The following is a 17,222-nucleotide window of genomic DNA, read 5'->3' as shown; positions in this document are numbered from 1 at the left end:
GGTCTCGAACTTTTTGTACTTCCAACGACGGGTTCGACGTGGTCGAGAACGGGGTGGGGAGGCTATGAATCACCACGGCTTCCTAGACACTGTCCCTTTCTCAACTGATGATGACTTGGTCGAAGTGTGTCGCAATTAAGGGGGCTAGATTCCGCCAATGCCAAAATACCCAACACTCTCCTGTACAATCACCCGAGATCATCTGAGGCAAACAGTGAGCCACACGATCAGAGACAGAGTGTGCATCGCATCAGGTTATATTCCTATATACGGTAACCTAGACTTCAAAACTACATGAAGCATATATGCAAAATGCTGATGCCAAGAAAGAACCACTAAAAAACAACGCTAGATTTCTTCACACAACCTTCATGGGGGGTATGGTTATCCTCTTTCTCTCCAAGCAAGCAAGACTTTTTTGCTCACTTCTTCTCGCGCTGGCCGTACGCCTTGGTAGCGTAGTCGCCCTTGTGCACAATAAGATCCTCGGGCTTGTAGTCCTCGCGACCGCTGAGGTAGCTGTCAATAATAGCCTTTGTGCCGTCGGCGTACCGCTTCTGGGCGTCGAGGGAAGTACCCGACATGTGGGGCACCATGGCGTTGCCGCCGCCGAACGGGTTCTTGGCCGTGCGGAGCGGGTGGTCGGCGGGCGCGGGCTGGGGGAACCAGACGTCGCCGCCGTAGCCTGCGAGGTGACCGCTCTTGAGGGCGTCGGCGACGTCCTCCTTGACGACGATGGCGCCGCGGGCCGTGTTGATGAGGTAGGAGCCCTTCTTCATCTTGGCAATGAGGTCCTTGTTGAAGAGGCCACGGGTCTTCTCGTGCAGGGGCGCGTTGATGGTGACGACGTCGCACTGGGCGAGCATCTCGTCGAGGTCCTCGACGCGGCGGCAGCCGATCTCGGCCTCCTTTTCGGCGGACAGGGGCTGGTAGTCGTAGTAGAGGAGCTCCTTGCAGTCGAAGGCCTTGAGGCGGCGGAGGACGCGCTCGCCGATGCGGCCGATGGCGACGGTGCCGACGGTCTTGCCCTCGAGGTCGTACTCCTGCTTGGCGACGGCGGCGACGTTCCAGTCGCCGCGCTCGATCTGCTCGTGGGCGGGGACGAAGTTGCGGATGAGGACGAGGATGGTCATGACGACGTGCTCGGCGACGGAGACGACGTTGGAGCCGGTGACCTCGGCGACGGTGACGCCGCCGTTGGTCTTGTTGGCGGCGTTGAGGTCGACATGGTCGGAGCCGATGCCGGCCGTGACGGCGAGCTTCAGGTTCTTGGCCTTGGCGAGGCGTTCGGCGGTGAGGTAGCCGGGGTGGAAGCTGCAATTTTGTTAGATCTGACTTGTTTACTGACTCGAGGCAACTTACGGAGTGGTGATGATGATCTCGGCGTCGACGAGCTCCTGGTCAAACTTTGAGTTCTCGCCCTCCTTGTCAGAGGTGGTGACCAGAGTGTGGCCTTGATCCTCGAGCCACTTGCGGATGCCGAGCTCGTTCTCGGTGGTTCCCAAAAGGCCGGGGACCTATTGTGGTTTCGTCAAGTCAGCGGCCATTGATTCTTTCAAGGATAGATGCCATGCACCCCGCATTTGGTAGTTTCGGAGCTGCACATCGCCAAGAAGTCGGGGGAGGAGGAGGGGGAGGGGGAGGGGGGGCTTGGATGACGGGAGGGGGGTCGCGAGGGGTGTGGGAGAATGGATGCCGATGTATCTGCGATCGACCTCCGAGCCCCGCACCTTCCCGTCATCCCCGCACTACGCTGAGCCAAACGGCGGGCAAAGCTCCGCCCCGGGAAGCTATCATGGTGACGTCCCGGAGGAGGCGGCAGCAGTGGGAATAGGAGTGGTAGGACAGGAAATAGAGACTCACGTCTTTGGCGTGCTGACCGCCGTCGTAGAGGACTGCAAGGACCTTGACCTGGTTTTGGCGAGTAGTTGTTAGTGTGCGGATCGAATGGAGTTGACCAGGCAATTTGCGAGGGAGAGTCGAGTATGCTGGGGAGGCCCGGTTGAATGCGGGTCGAGCGAGGAAAGATGCCTTTGAGGACGTGGAAAGTCCCCGAGAGGCCAGAGGGGCAGCGGAACGGATGTGACGAGAGAGCAATACCATTGTGACTGATTTAAGGGGGTTGAGTTGGTGATGTTGTCGAGAGACTGTAGCTCGGAGGGAGGTAGGTAGGTAGGTCGTTATATATAATTGATTCTAGATAGGATATGCGGAAGTTCGGAGATCTTGAGAAGAGTGAGGTGGAGATGTTTGTTTGTTGTGTGTGAGAGTGAGAAGCAGGTCGACGGAAAACCGGCCAGGGGAGGTTGTATTTATGTCTTGTAAGAGCGTCGGTGCATCGATACATCGCTGGCTGACCGGGACTTCAGACTTGCAGCTAGGGTTCAGGGTGGGGAACCTCTGCGCCTATGACAACGAATGGAGTACATGGCACGTCAGAAAGAGGCAAGAGAATCCGGCTCCGCGAGTCTGCCGTTGTCTGGGTTGTCTGGGTCTGGGCTGGTTCGATGGAATCGATTCATCGAATGTGATGGCTGCCTCCATCTCCTCTTTTCCGTGCCTCTTTCCCGCGGCCATTTGCCTCACGTCTCTCTCTTCCTCCACCTTCCCGAGATACCAGGAGAGCCCCATGCCCCTCCTTTCCAGAGTATCTCCTTGGAGCCACTCAGACATCGGACAGGTATCGGGAAGGTTTGAGACGGCAGCGAGGCTGAGCGGTACAAGGTGCGCAAAGTAGACTCGGAAAGCTCTGAAAGCTACCTTGAGCTTCGGCATCTCCAAATTAGTCTCAATGACAGTGATCTATTGCCTGGTATTACCTTGGGGCATGTACACTGTAGCGAATGGGGGAAAGCTCCCCAGGCGTCCCATCATTGGCCGCGTGGTTCGTCTCCCCTCCACCCGAACAAGAGCTCCCTCGCCCGCTTCAGTTGGCAGCACCGCCCATGGCACGATGAAACGCCGCGTCCAAACCACCCCGGCAAATCTTCAGTAGACCAGGAGCTACCATCCATCCCATCTTTTTGCGACCAGCCAATTCGCGTTGATCAAGAACCCTCCCCCATGCAATGCAGAGCGTGCAGAGCAAGGGCTTTCGTCGCGACAATCAGCAACCACTGCGCATCCTATCAAGCATCACGGTCCAGAATGAGGGGTAACAAACCACCTTCCAAGACCGCCATCATACGTGCGCCGTTCCAAAACCAAAGCGGCCTCGGGTGTTCTCATCACCTAATCACTTGAACGACCTCTCCAATCGTTATCCGTCCTGGACAAATCGATCGTCCGTCTCGGTTACACACGACCGGGCCTGGTATCAAAAGGGACCGCAGCAGCAGATCCATGGGGACTTTGAACTGCGGAGAAACAAATGGCAATGGGCGCTTCTAGCTGGGCCGGGCTAGCCATCTCAGCAGTATGCACGAACCCAATCTCTCATGCCGCCGTTTGGGTTGGAACGGAGATTTGTCGTCAAGCTTTCGAGACCAATTCGAGCCGTTCGTCGCCCGTCGGTGCCCCTCCGGAGGTGCTTCGGCTTTCTGTCGGGGTTCCTGTTCTGGGTGACGGTCGGATGAGGGGTGGTTGAACTTCGGCGTCAAACCATCGCACGACATTCTGCCCGCAACCTTGGTGGCTAGCTAACCCAGCAACGCAAGCAAGCGCATGGGAAGCAAAGCTGCAAAGCGCATCGGCATCCGTCCCGGCGCCCAGATGATTATCGCCCGTGGATGATTGCACCCGTCGGCCGACGATCGATTGCGGCATTGGGGTGCGGATACCTTACGGTGCGACGGCCAGCCCGCTCGTCTATGAGCTTACCTCCGAGCTTACCTGCGGTGCCTGCCACCTTTTCTCGGCGTTTTGTGCTGCACACGAACGAAACATCGTGAGCCCCATCGATGGAGTATTCATGTCATCACTTGTGGGAATCCGAGAATCGTCCACGGAGACGGGAGTCGGGACACGTCGACAAGGTCGACAAGTTTCGACACAATCGTGACGGAATAACGGATAGGGCAGCGTGCCGCGGTTTCCGGTTGGAGATTCCGTCATCGATGCGGCATCATCGCCCCGCGAGACCCTCTTTCTTCCCTTCCTTATTGTCCGGCCCCGTTGGGGACCACATCCGGTCCACTGTCGGGAGGCGGGCTGGCGTTGTGGGGCGGTGCGGGTGCTGGCCTTGATGAGCCCGCTTCTGACTCCTCCCTTGCATCAACGGGCGCTTGGTCTAGGGGTATGATTTTCGCTTCGCACTTCCGTTAGGAACGCGCCTTTGTGAAAGGTCGTGGGTTCAATTCCCACAGTGTCCATTTTTGTGTCCTCTGATGTGCAGATATTGGTTTTTGACATTTTTGCATCGTCAACTGTTCTGTCCTTTTGTTGTTGCAAGACAGACGAGAGAGACCACCAGACTGAGAGCTTTGATGCCAGCTAAGGTTGGTGGTGCCCATGCAGCAGCAAAGTTCACCTCGAATATGGCAACCAAGTGGTGTGACTGACCATCTGAAGTCGTTCAACAAACAATAATAATAGGCTTGCCGCATGCCAAACGTTCTTTCCATTAAAGCCAAACTCAATTGAATCAGACTTTATATAATTGCCTTGAAAAAGAACCCCCCTCTCTGTCCCCCGTTTTGATCGAGTCCAGGGACGATCCATGCCTGTCGTCCCAGCGAAGTTTAACTCTACTGGCGTTGACCTCTTTGGTGGCATTGCATACCCACCGTCAATGGTCTTGATTGACTGACACTGGCGTAATCAGGATGTTAATTGTCCGCAAGGCGTTGATTGACTGCATCCTGACAAGGAGCAGCAGACCTCTTACCATCTTGGATCCGTGGGGGCTGTGTCAAACTTGTCTCTCGTTTGGTTGGGCTAGGCGGATGCTGCGAAAGTGCTTCGTGGCCTGCCAGTGACGATGCTGCCAGTGACGATGTTTCGCCCTTAACAGATGGGAGAAGGAAGTCTCTCGGAGCTTCACAGCCCTGAGACGACACCTCGACTGCGGTCAATGGACAGACGAGAGCGTGCCATCTTCCGGTGATTTGCTCTTTGTAAGCAGCTTGGGATACTTGGTGGATAGCTTTGTGCGTTGGTCTTGATTCCGGGAGTTGGACAGAGCATGGCTCGGCATCTGTTTAGCTGGACTCAAAGGGCTCGAAGGACAGCATCCCTGAATCAGCACTCTGCCTTTCGTCACCGTGGCTAGAGGAGATCGGGTGTTGGTTTTACTCGTTGAGGCGCTTGATCTGCGTAGATATTCTTCCATGGCGAGCCGAGGAGACTCTTGAGTCGGTACAGGTCGACTTGATGTAAGAAGATGGTGATGCTCGAGGTCTTTTCTCGCTTGAGAAGTTGGACGTCGTTGCCGTACCCACGACCGTTTCTGACGAGGCTGCTTCCTCTGTCTATTCCGATGGATGCTGTTGTTCCATTTTGGGCTTCTCGGTGGTGTTAATTCTCGCGTGAAAGTGAGAGGCGCCGTGGTCCTGAGCACTCCACATCACTCGCCTACCTACTAGCGAGCTTGAATCCCGGCCATGGTGTCGATATCGAGCTCGCGTGGGCAGGCTCTGCGAGCGGTCTGAGCAGAATAGACGAGGAGGGCGCGATGAGGTACTTTGAGGACGATTTGGAGGTCAAGGGATGTCGGTATCTTGGACTTTGAAGTCGAACCCTCGCCCTCCGTAGACATGGTCCCCCCAGAGGGCACGAAAGGGTGGTTGGCGTGATCATATGCAGAAATGAGGAGCCGGCCACGCAATTGAAGCACTGAGATGGCCTGGAAGACGGTCTTTTGTTTTCTGTGAGCTATCTTGATGGGGTGCCACGACTCGTCTCCCATGTGCCCCGTCTGGCTTTGCAAGGGTCTTTCTTGTCCATGCCAATCGCTGCAGATAGAGGTTACTTAGTCTACGGTCGCCAATGGAGAATGATATGATGGACAGGCCGCGAGGTTCTCCTTGGTCAACATGACTGCGGATGCTCGTGGTTGAAGAGGAGGAACCTCGTGAGCGCCAGGTGTATTTAGAAGGATACATTGTCGTCTTTGCTACAGTGACAAGATAAGCCCGGCATATGGTCCGCACATGTAACAGAGAATGGGCACAGAAGGACTTCAGAATCCCATTGAAGTACGGCTACAACAGTCGCAGCAAAAACGCCACTTCAGCTCAAGATCCTACGGTTTCATGATCTTTTGGCCCAGGGTCCTAGCTATTCTAGATCGACCACACGTGTAGAGAAAAATAAAAAGAGTTCACCCCCCCCTTCGGGTGGCGATTGGGGGCTATATCTCTTGGTGCTCATGCTAGGATTCGAACTCAGAGCCTGTCGTCGAGTAGGCTGTGGGCGTAATTATTGAATGTTGACCTTTAATTACTCCCCTACCTATCCTAGTTTAACCTAACCCGTCGGCCTAGACGGGCGCCTGCTGGTTTTGGTGACAGAAATGGACTTGAGGGGGTATATACATGAAGGCTTCTCTCGTGCATACTGGGTGAATATACACATGGTGATTCACCGACACCTGGCGCTGAGGGGGAGATTGATGATTGCATCATATCGCCATTTTTCGGGACAGCTCAAGACGTGATGATCAAGTTCATTGTGGTCATTTCTGGTCCTTATGTGCCCTACCTGTGGACTATAGGCAGGTTTGCGTCCGACTTCCACAGCTGGCTTCTTGCTTGAATTCAGGATGCGGCGAGCTGAGCCAAATCCACCCAGGGTGAACAGCTCCAGCACGTCCATGATGCCTCGCAGACCCATATGCTGTCATCTCATGCACGAAGACGCCTGCAAGCAGAGTCGCAGCTCCCATCAGGGTCATATCCCGCGGTGCACGTCAACCCAATCTGCGCCACCCGAGACGCCCACTCGTGCATCCGGCAGCCCTGTGAACCTTACGACCCTAACATGATGACTGATGCCTTGGATTCTACGACTTGAACACCAAAAGTCAGATGACGAAGGCACAATCGATGTGCTCGATGGCCTGCAGACGGCTTCTCAGCCAGTCGTGGCGTCTTGATGCTGTCATGCACTTTTCAACCCCGGCATCAGGGTTGCCTACGGGAGGCCCCGCAAAGCGACGACATCTTATAAGTGCATCAGTCTCGCAGAATCAAAAGAACACATCTCAAATCACATCCATCACCTCCCGCTCGTTCTACCAACCATCACACTTACACTAAGCCCACCATGGTGTCCAGCAAGGCTCCCATCGCCGCAGCCATAGCTCTGTTGGCACAGATCTGTCGGGCCAGAAACCACCTGGTCTTCCGCAACGACACGGAGAGCCCGCCCCGGACGGTCACCGGCGAGCAAGGTTGCTACACGGACTTTGGCCGGGACTACCGTGGCAGCGTCCCGACTTTCTCCCGGCTCTACTCGTACACGTTCCCCGTCACCGCGTACAGCTACTTCATCCCCTCCACCAGCACCATCACCGTGACGCCCACCGTCACCGGAGGCGGGACGGGCCCCATCACTTCAACATCGACCGTCACCACAACCGCGCACGTCACCTCCCTCGGCAGCATGACAACCATCACGGCCGGACCTCAATTCACGCCCCTCGCCTCCGCCCTCCAGCACAGGCGCCCAGAGGGCGGCAGACCGCAACTCCAAGAGACAAAAGACTCGGGCTACAGAATCGATTCCTCATCCGATAGCCTCGTCCTCGGCGTCGACAAGGCCGGCATCGCCAAAGCCTACCCGCCCCTCTGGCCGCAAGCCGTCGTCTGCGAGAAAGTCATCCGCGTCTTCACGACCAGCACGTCAACCATCACGGTATCCTACGCAGCAACCACAACGATTACGCTCCCGGGGCCCAGCAGCACAACAGCACCAGTACAAAACGCAACGACGACGACGACGGTGACGTCCACCATTACCGACGAGGTGGCTAATCCCACGCAGACCGTCTACCAGGCCTGTCAGGCGAACAACCTGGTCTCGGGCCACGGCCAGCCGCAGACGTACTTTGTCGAGGCGATTCACAGCTGGCACGTTGTGCGGGAGCAGCGCATCACCGAGACGGCGGAGAAATGCTGCATTGCGTGCCAGGGGGAGGCGGACTGCGGCGGGAGTTTGTATCATATGTTTTCGGGCATATGCTACACCTTCAGGACTGGAGGCGGGGGTGGAGGACGAGGGCCCGGAGGTAACGGGGGCCATGGGGGCCATTGTAGGGCGCCGGGCGAGCTGCGGTCTAGTGCTGATGTTGCTGATGGGGCGGTTTTCGTCGCGAGTAATGGGCACTGCGGTGGGTGGTGGGTTTCGGATGAGGCGCCGGTCTGAGCTGTTGTAGATGTATGCAGTAGTCAATCAAAAGTGACATTGTGCTCTGCGTCTGTTTATCTGTAGCGGCCGGGAGGTGGAAGTGTTGAATGGCCCCACCCTCGCTGAATCCATCCGAACGATGTCTGTCGGAGACTCGGAAGAAGTTGAATAGTCCCCGGGCCGGGCCGTCGTGGGTCTCCGATGCGGAAGGTGGAGTGTGGAGGACGTGAGGAAGGAGCGATCGGATGACGCTGGTTGCACGCACTGTCCCGAAGCAAACGACGCCGTCCCAACAGCATCTCTCGGGCTCTCTCCACGCATTACCCAACATCAGTTTGACCTCACAGGACCCGTGGAAGCCATTCCAGACATCTTCCCAGGACCTATCGATACAGCCTGGGGTCATCTAGAGGACGATGCTGCCATCGTCACCGTCCAGTAGCCATTTCGTGGCCATTGTGAGCATGAACTTGCGATCAGCAAACAACGCAGACCTGTCAAGGACACGCTACCTATCCATCGATCCTTGAGCCGTCGATTGACGAATCGCCAAGGGCCATCCATCGACGGTCACAATCACTCGAGAAGTGCTGGTCCGCGGATGAGGCTCCTGAACGAGCCAAGCAGCTTCATCCAATCTGCCAAGTCAAATTCGGCGAGACTTCATGGGAAGACCAGGCGACAACTCGCAGCGTGATGGTCTGTTCACGAACACGTTCCAAGAGACTTGTCGCGATGACCGTCGAGCCCGCATCTGATCGCTGTCTGCGGCCAACCCTCCGAACCCTGCAACTGTCAGCTGAGTCGGCTACAGTTCCACCACAATCAAGACGCCGCAGTCTGTCAGATGTGCGCAGCGTTGCGCGTCTGCCAAAAGAAGAGCACTGCCATCACCGCCAATGCCGTTTGCCACCAACGTCTCCCTGATTCCATGGCGAACCCATCGACTTAAGTAGAGCAGGCGTGAGCCCCGCGATAGCGTGATGCCAGGGGTCGACCAACAGGCAGCCGTTTAGGAGAATTTCGTGCGGCTAAGTACGGGACTCGGGCGAAAAAGACCTTTCGCCCACCTGGCTGAAATGACAACAGGATGGATTTCGCCTTACCCGCCACCCCATTCGACCTCATTCCTGGGACCAAAGACCAGTTTGCCGGGGCGCAATCGTGCGGGTAGCTCGACGCTTGACATTGCGTCTTACGTCTCCCGCTCTCCACTGCCAGGGCGATCAACTAGCCTGCGCTTCCTTCGAGCTCTCCAGCCCCTGCCCAACCCGTTCCGAGACTTGTTCCAGAATGCCGCCACCTGAATGGACGGGTGTCATGGGTGCGTCCCGCGAAGTGGCTTGCGGCTGGACTCTCGACTTGGGTTGACACTCACACTCTTGGTTGGCGCTGGTGCCCGAAATAAGCGCCAGAATTCAGCCCTGCCACACCGCGCCAAAAGATGGACCAATACACATCACCCCCAACGGCGAACCATCCAACACGTCTTCAATCGCGAGCGAGTCTGCGTCTCTGAGATCGATAGCGAGCTGTTGTCAGACCTTAGCAATGTCCAGCGTCACCAAATGGGCAGTCAGAGATGGAACAGCCCCCCTTCAAAGCCCCTGGATTTGTGCAGTGATCCTTGTTCTTTGGCGGCTTTCTATAATTGCACTTTCAGCTTAGCCCATTGCCACGCGCTGGACTGCGGGTCCAGACGTTGCATCGCCCGGTACATAGATTGCTCTTGGCGATCCTTCTGAGCAGTTATTGTCCTTTTCCGCGCAGAACGTCACCACGGTGTGCGGCATCCGGGCCCGCTGCGACCACTCGCACCCCTGCGATGTCATTTCTCCCAGGCCCAGGGCAACCATGCGGTCGCAGACCGTCGATTGAACAAAAACATTCCCCGTCCTCTTTTGCTGCTTGCAGCGGTACCCGGCGTCATCTGCCCGCCGTGCTCACCACCCACACCCCCCTTCTTCGGCCTTGTTTCGACGACGACGATTCATCCTCTGGCGACGAGAGGACCAACCTTCGCCGCGCGACCGCTTCCACGATGGCGGAACTGGACTCCAATGCCTGGTATCGCCTGTCGGAAACGCGCGTCGACAACAGCACCGGACCATTCGCTCTCAACCTCCAGCTTCGAGATGTCGGCCTCCGAGTGCATCCCGTAACCGACGGCACCGCGGCATGGCAGTTTCAACCTTTTGGTGATGTTAAAGGCCGCTACCTCATGCGCCTCGACCAGGCGGGAGTCAAACAGCAGCTGGGAGTGTGCTACGATGCAAAGGAGCCGGCGACCGGAAACACCGTGGCCTGTCTGCAGGAGTCGTCAGTGGACGAGTCTCAGATTTGGGAGGTTTCGGCATGGGACGGGAAGACGGGGGAATACAAGTTTGTCAACGTGGCCAACGGGACCGCGTACGTGCTCGACGTGCATCCAAAATCGAATCTGTTCATGAACAACAACGTGGAGGGCTCGGCGAGCGCGACAGACACGCAACCGGCGCAGCACTGGGTCATGACGAGCGTCAGTGCAGTCAACGACGGAGCATACTCGACAATCTATTCAGGCAACGTGGCGGTCAGCACCAACTCGGCGACGCTCTCAACTACGACGACCACGAAATCGACGACGACAACCACGTCAGGGACCACAGCCACGGCCGCATCACAGACGGCTGCTTCGACAGCAGCCATCACATCTACGGCGACTGCGATACCAACAACGACGGGAATATCACCAGGGGCCGGAGCAGGAATAGGCGTCGGGGTCGCCATCGGGGTCGTCGGTTTGATCGGGGCCATTGCGTTCTTCTGGTGGCGGCGCAAGCAACCAAAGACTGCGCAATACAGCGAGGTCGAGCCGAAGCACGGCGGGAGTCTCGAGAGAGGGTCATCATCAATCGCGGGATCTCCGGCTGTTGGAGGCTACGCAGCGCCGTACGGGGCGCATCCGGGGACGGGGAGCTACCCGTCATATACCGGAGGGTCGCCGGCCACGATGAGCTACCCCGTGCCCCTTGATAGGGGGTTACCTAATACCATGACCTACCCGATCCCCGTCCAGACGTCGTCGCCGTCGTCTGAGCCTAACCTATCCTCCTGGCACTATCCACAAACCATGTCCACGAGCGCGCTCGCCGTGCCTGCTGCCGTACCCCGTCACCAATTCGACCACCCCGCCATCCACAACGAGTTCGCGCCGGCTGCGTCGAACCCTTCCTTTGAATCAACATCACGCTTCGGCTTTGCATCGACTGCGGCATCTTCCCAGGCCAATTCTACAACAAATCTAAACCTAAACGACCCCGATCCGGTCCCTAGCGCACACGAGCTCGAAGTTGCCGTGCGAGACGTGCCGCGACGACAGCATGAACTCGGCGAATTTCACCATGGGCCAGGTTTCGACCTTTCACAGCCGACGGCGACGACGACGGCGACGATAACGGCACCCTCGGCAGAGCTGAGCGCGTTCCAGCATGGCCCCGATACCTTTACCCAGAGCCACGAGGCCAAGATGCTTGGGGTGCCCACCGCAGAGCTCGGCTCTCACCAGCATGGCCCCGATACTTTTGGCGACGGCCACGAAGACAAGATGCTCGGCGGCTTTCCGCCAGGGGCCGAGAAGTATCAGCCGGAGCGGGAGGACAAAGTGCTCGGTAACCTGCATGACCTGATGAGGCCGGTTGCGGGGCAGGGCGGGAGAGCTGGTCGTCGGCCGGATGACACAGACGCCACGGGGTGGCAGTCGTACGAGATGCAGTCGTTTCCGCCGCGGTGATAGTAGGAGGTGATGGCAGGCAGCATCTGTCTGCCGGCAGCCACCCACCCGAACCAAGATCGAGAGGGCCTCTAGGCGGAGTGGCCGACGTGGATGAACACAATGATACCCGAGTAATGAAAGGCCCGCCCTGCCTCTCTGCCTCACCCCTCGCAGCTGCCTACATGACGACTAGTCAGACGCGTCTGCACACTGGCGCCATATTACACCTGGCCATTTTATACCTCGTCATTTAGACCTGACTATTTACACCCGGCCGAAAAGTAATGTAGCTCAAGAGAGAGCCCCATGTGCAACGTCACCAGACGGAAAAGCATAGATCCTGGACTTGGGCCTCGGATGAAGTTCACGAAGCCCGAAGGAAGCCGGAAAGGGCCACCGGATCCTCAGCCGCATTATGGAGTGCGGGAAGGACACACAGGGTCCACCGAGACGATGCACAAAAATCCTAGGAGGGCTCAAATCAGGAGCCGGAACCCTGGAGATGGTTCGTCCGGGAGATTTTTGAACCCCTGCGCCTAAACATTACCCCATCGGAAAGTGAACCTGGCAGGGGAGAAGTACTCTGCCACCTGAGAGATGATGGGAAAGAGACGGCGATCGATGTTGGACGCCGAACATTCAATTGTATTTAAAAGAAGAAACAGACTTAGAGTAGACTTCTAATCCATGAATAACGACGGCCAGAAGTGCCTTATCATTTTACAGATTTGTTTGCTTGACGGTTTCTGGCGTCACGCAGTTTCCATATGGACGCCACTGCGAGGGGATGTTGACGTTTCAACAAGCCAGTGCTTGGGTCTTATCTCGACAGCTGTTACGTGGAACGAACTCGTCAAGTTGGCGATGATGGAGAGCCCCGAACCGCCTTTTTTCGAGGCGAGGTATATGATCTCTCGAGCACCCTGTCCCGCCCTAGAAAATAATACAGAACCTTTTTGCTAACTAGCCTTTCGGATCTTCAGAGTTTTTACGAACCTGAACGAGCATAACTGGCTAGCTGGCGCTTCAATCTCATCGAGGAAAACTCTATGCCTCGCCGCAAAGCAAGTCAGCATACGAACACTACGGATCCTTGGAAAGGAGGGAGCATGATGATTCTCCTGGAACTCGAGAATCGGCCTTGCTTGGTCTCGCCTGAGACGCACGCAAAAAAAAGTCACATTAGACGAACATCGACCCGCCGAACGCTGGACGCCTCGAACGATGTTTTCCGAACTGTCAAGAGAGATGGGAGGGCACGCACCACAGCTTCCATTCACACGAACCTCTTGGGGACGTCTTTCCAACGCAACGCAATGTCTACCGACGTTAACGAGAAAGCCACTAGAAATTTCGGCAACGTGATCGAGAAGTCGAACATCGAGCCCGGTAGCTGCAGAGTCGGACAGAGAAAGAGAGACAGAGAGAGCCGTACGAGGCTAGACCACTCACCCACAGACCGGACGAACCAGATCCATCGACGCCGCTGAAGCGCGAGGGGACTGTGATGATGTTCAGAATCACTGGGATACGTTGACCAGGTCACTCAAGCGGAGAGAATGGCCAAAGATCTGTCACCGACCGTCTAGAACGTCGACATCCCCCCCCCATCTTCGCGCCCTCTCGCGTTTGGGTCAAATTCGCTTTGACCACGTTCTCGTCTCTGAGGACGGTCCGTCCTCACCCCCATACACTCACCTGGGACGCTGGAGATGTGCGTTGCGGCAGAGAAGCAGTCTCAATCCAGTTGGCTCGCTGTTCCTTCTGGACCTCCAGCGTGAAGAAGGGAGCTTAATTGGCACTTGATCCGGCTCTCGACAGACCTGGCAGAGTCCCCGAGAAGCGGATGACCACCACAACTGCTGCAAGACAGGATCTTGGAAGCTATAGATCGAGCAACGAAAACCTTCATGTCTAGCAAAGGCCTCGCAGCGCGGGACGAACAATAATGTCACCGCACTCGACACCGGATCGAACCCGGACACGGACCCGGGCCTCCAGGCCCCGACGGCGCATGAGAAGCCCACATAAGTGGAGGTCTCCCGGCACCGACTCTTATTCCCGTCCGAGTGTCGATAATCCCCGGGTTTCGGCATGGACGCAACGACACGTTGCCCAAAAGGCCTTCTGTCGCCTCGGCCCGGGGATGGGTATCACGGCCTGGTGTCGTGCAACATACAAACAATTCATCGTACAAGACGACGATACCTCGGCTTCACAATCATCAGCCAAGGGGGCGTTCGTCAGTTCATGGCCATGAAGCACAGCCCTGCTGCAACGTCAGACGGCTCGAGACCGCGACACAAAGTCCAAGGCATCTGACTTGTGAACGGCGCAGCGGTGATGCCCTCGGAATGGACAGTTACATGGGCCTCGAGCCAATGCCATCTTCGTGATGCCAGCAGCGAAGGCTTTCTCGAGCGTTCAAGGAAGATTGACATGCGGTAGCATTGAGAGATGCAAGCCATCGACCGCGACCAAGTCAACGTCGAAGCCCTCCAAGAGCCCATCCACCAGTCTGCGGCCACGAGGGCGTTGGTCTATCAGAACAGAGCTCCATCAGCCTGAATGTTGCATTGCAGATGCGAGGTGGTCTGGCCAAACACCACTGCTTCCACATGTCATCCAAAGTGACGGCTCCGGTTCGTTTTGCATGTGTGTTGACGCCATTGCCCACGACTCACAGTTGTGGACGACCATATCGCCAGCATTCCTCGGGATCCCGTGTAGTGTACACCACCCATCTAAACGCCCAAAAGACACCTTGCTGCCCGCATACCCATGTGACGGCCTTGGAATTGGAGAAATCATGCGAGCAGGGAAAGAAATCGGGTGAAGCAGGAACTGTGTAAGTCCATTGGTCTGCTCCATGGCCGATGTCGCTTCGCCAGCATGACTCCCGCGCCGGAAAACTTCCACGATCGTCGATTCAAACTCGACTCTGTCTACCATTATGAGGAGACCGGTGTGAATTTCCCAATTGAGGGTTTGTGGGTTTCGTTGCCCTCATAGGCCACGATATACGACGCGAAGTATCAAAGGGAGGATTTGATGCTGGAGCACGATGAGGAGCTATACGGACTAGCTTCTGCCCCCTCGGGAGGACTCGGAGACCCCGACACGCGCCCTCTCCGAGTCTTTCCTCCACCGTGGGGCGTGATTGTCGTGGTGAGGGTTGGTGTGGGGGATCTGGACGAGGCTGTGGACGCACAAAACTCTAACCGTCACTACTCCGTACTACCATTCACAATCCCATGGCGGACTCGGGCAATGTCCGAAAGCCTTTCCCCAGAGAAGAGCTTGCTGCAGAGGGAGGCCCAATCAGGGGCGGCAATCTCTAGATGATCTTGCATCTGGCGGCACCTCGTTGGTGCCCGAGAGATGGAAACCGGGGTAGGATGGGACTCGTGGACGCATGGAGACGTCGTCGACGACAGATACTCCGTATGGAGACGACCGTCGAGGAAGGAAGAATAAAAAAATAAAAAAAACTGGTTGGCGCGCGTCAGAGGAACCGGTTCCGAAATACGGAGACTAACGGAGCTTGTCGGAAGCGTGACAGCTCCAAAGTTGCATCGTGCGGGGTGCGACGCCCCCGTCTTTAGCTCCATGCGGGGCCGGGGAGGTTTGAAAGCTCTAGCCTCTAGCTTGAAAGAGCCGCCAGTGGAGCGGGCTAGCGACGCCGGGCCAGGTTCTGGAGGTGCGGGATGGCTGACATTTGCGCAAGACGGCAATCGTCCGCTGGTGGCCGGCGTTTACCCGCATCGACTAGGTCCAACTCCACGAGACATCCATGGTCCAGCTAGCGACGAGAAGAGAAGAGAGGATGAAACATTGCGATTTTGCCAGCAGCTTGTTGACAGTTCAACCGCGACGGTCAAGCTCTCGAGATATGCAGAGCAAGATTGCCATTAGGTAATGTTAGGTAAGATATATTGCAGACGACGTCAGGTGCCTGGTCAGGTGCCCGGTGAACGGCCATGGTCCAAGCGGTGAGCCCAGAGCCAAAGTGTTGGGTTAAGGTTGACGCGTCTGATCAGTGTTGACAAGAAGCTTGGCGGCGTTTGTCCAGACGCCAAGGTTGCCAAGGCGAGAATGGGATCGCGGGTGAAGAAGGTTGTCTCAGCACGTGTGGGAAGTCCGGGGGAATCAAGATAAGCCAGACTACTACGGTGTCTCGGAGGGGATCGAGATACTGTTGTCTGTTGATGAACAGCGGGCCAAGTTCGGTGTTGTTTACTCCGTAGAGTTCACGAGGTTGCAGAGGTCACCAAAGTCAAAGTGACGAGATGGGGTCGACGAGAAAAGTCCCGACTTCAAACTTTGACATCACCAACCTCAACGACATCAAAGCTCGGACGGACCTCAGGACGGACCTCAGGACGGACCTCGGGACGTACGTCCCGAACCGCTCCGAGCCATCGCCTAGCTTGCGATGCAGAAACCGAAGCTGCCATGGCGCCGAGACGAACGCCATGCGCAATCGCAAGTACCGTGAACTTGGTCGACCAACGGCAGGCATTGCAACCTGACGTCCATTTAACGTGGTTTCGTCTGAAGTCTCGATCTCAAGTACCATCAACAACAGACCCTGTCTTGCCCAGTGGACGGTGGGAGCAACCCTCGGGCATGACTTGTTGCGCGTGGTTCAAAACGGCCGAAACTGTGATTTGCAAGCAAAGTCGTGTTTGAGACGGGTGGGGGACGGGCGTCGAGACTCGAGACTTTACTGCGTCGAGGAGGGACTAGACTGGACGCGTGGAAGGTCCTTGTTTCAATCCGCAGAAGATCCTCATCGAGTGTGATGAACAGCCAGGAGAAGGGGGAGTTCGAGCCTTCCAAGTTCGAGGAGTGGATGAACAGAGTCGGGAGGGAGCCATGACCAGGGGGGGTATGAAAAGTTTTGGAGCCAGGCCTGGCATTCGGTACCGGTGGGTCTGCCGTCAGCGTGCGGTGTGGGTTCGCCTTGTTGTGGCTTGCCGCTAAGCGGAACCCCTGTGGAGGGATCGGGAAAAGTCGGGAGCTCGTCGTGTCTGAGACTTGGAGGGACTCAGGGAGAGTCATGCTCGGTATGCAGACGTCGATGGTGTGGTTGTCAATCTGTTCGCCTTTGCTTATCTTGATGAATTGGAGACTTGGGGGCTCCGGTCCACCTCGCTCACGGGATGGTGGGAAGATGATG

The 17,222-nt window shown here is 56.7% G+C and overlaps 3 protein-coding genes and 1 non-coding gene across 4 annotated transcripts; 3 read left to right on the top strand and 1 right to left on the bottom strand.

Annotated features, from left to right (window-relative positions):
* Positions 1 to 265: 265 nt before the first annotated feature.
* On the bottom strand, positions 266 to 2,208 carry BDP81DRAFT_1834 (D-isomer specific 2-hydroxyacid dehydrogenase). The gene is made up of 3 exons (XM_060582311.1): positions 1,864 to 2,208; positions 1,363 to 1,517; positions 266 to 1,314 (listed from the first exon to the last, which is right to left on the bottom strand). Exons 1-3 carry the CDS (start codon positions 2,101 to 2,103, stop codon positions 423 to 425), a joined length of 1,287 nt encoding a protein of 428 aa, XP_060451323.1. The 5' UTR covers positions 2,104 to 2,208; the 3' UTR covers positions 266 to 422.
* A 2,009-nt stretch (positions 2,209 to 4,217) lies between these two features.
* On the top strand, positions 4,218 to 4,310 carry BDP81DRAFT_t26. The gene has a single exon. It is a non-coding gene; the product is annotated as a tRNA-Ala (tRNA).
* A 2,893-nt stretch (positions 4,311 to 7,203) lies between these two features.
* Positions 7,204 to 8,304, top strand: BDP81DRAFT_444050 (uncharacterized protein; the record flags this gene model as incomplete). The annotated part of the gene is made up of 1 exon (XM_060591779.1): positions 7,204 to 8,304. The coding sequence occupies one exon, from the start codon at positions 7,204 to 7,206 to the stop codon at positions 8,302 to 8,304; it is 1,101 nt and encodes a 366-aa protein (XP_060451322.1).
* A 2,023-nt stretch (positions 8,305 to 10,327) lies between these two features.
* BDP81DRAFT_444049 (uncharacterized protein) lies at positions 10,328 to 12,058 on the top strand (the record flags this gene model as incomplete). Its single annotated transcript, XM_060591778.1, has 1 exon — positions 10,328 to 12,058. One exon carries the CDS (start codon positions 10,328 to 10,330, stop codon positions 12,056 to 12,058), a length of 1,731 nt encoding a protein of 576 aa, XP_060451321.1.
* Positions 12,059 to 17,222: the final 5,164 nt, after the last annotated feature.

Source organism: Colletotrichum phormii (genome assembly GCF_030913505.1).
Source record: "Colletotrichum phormii strain CBS 102054 chromosome Unknown BDP81scaffold_1, whole genome shotgun sequence".
NCBI lineage: Eukaryota > Fungi > Ascomycota > Sordariomycetes > Glomerellales > Glomerellaceae > Colletotrichum > Colletotrichum phormii.
Note: the sequence above shows the minus strand (reverse complement) of the source record. Positions and strands in the feature narration are given on the sequence as shown.

Bases quoted from the DNA above. Each gene is read 5' to 3' on its own strand.
- BDP81DRAFT_1834 (XM_060582311.1), bottom strand. From the start codon at position 2,103: ATGGTATTGCTCTCTCGTCACATCCGTTCCGCTGCCCCTCTGGCCTCT. The intron at 1,518-1,863 runs GTGAGTCTCTAT...AAACCACAATAG, and splicing joins GCGGTCAGCACGCCAAAGAC to GTCCCCGGCCTTTTGGGAAC. The intron at 1,315-1,362 runs GTAAGTTGCCTC...ACAAAATTGCAG, and splicing joins GAGATCATCATCACCACTCC to CTTCCACCCCGGCTACCTCA.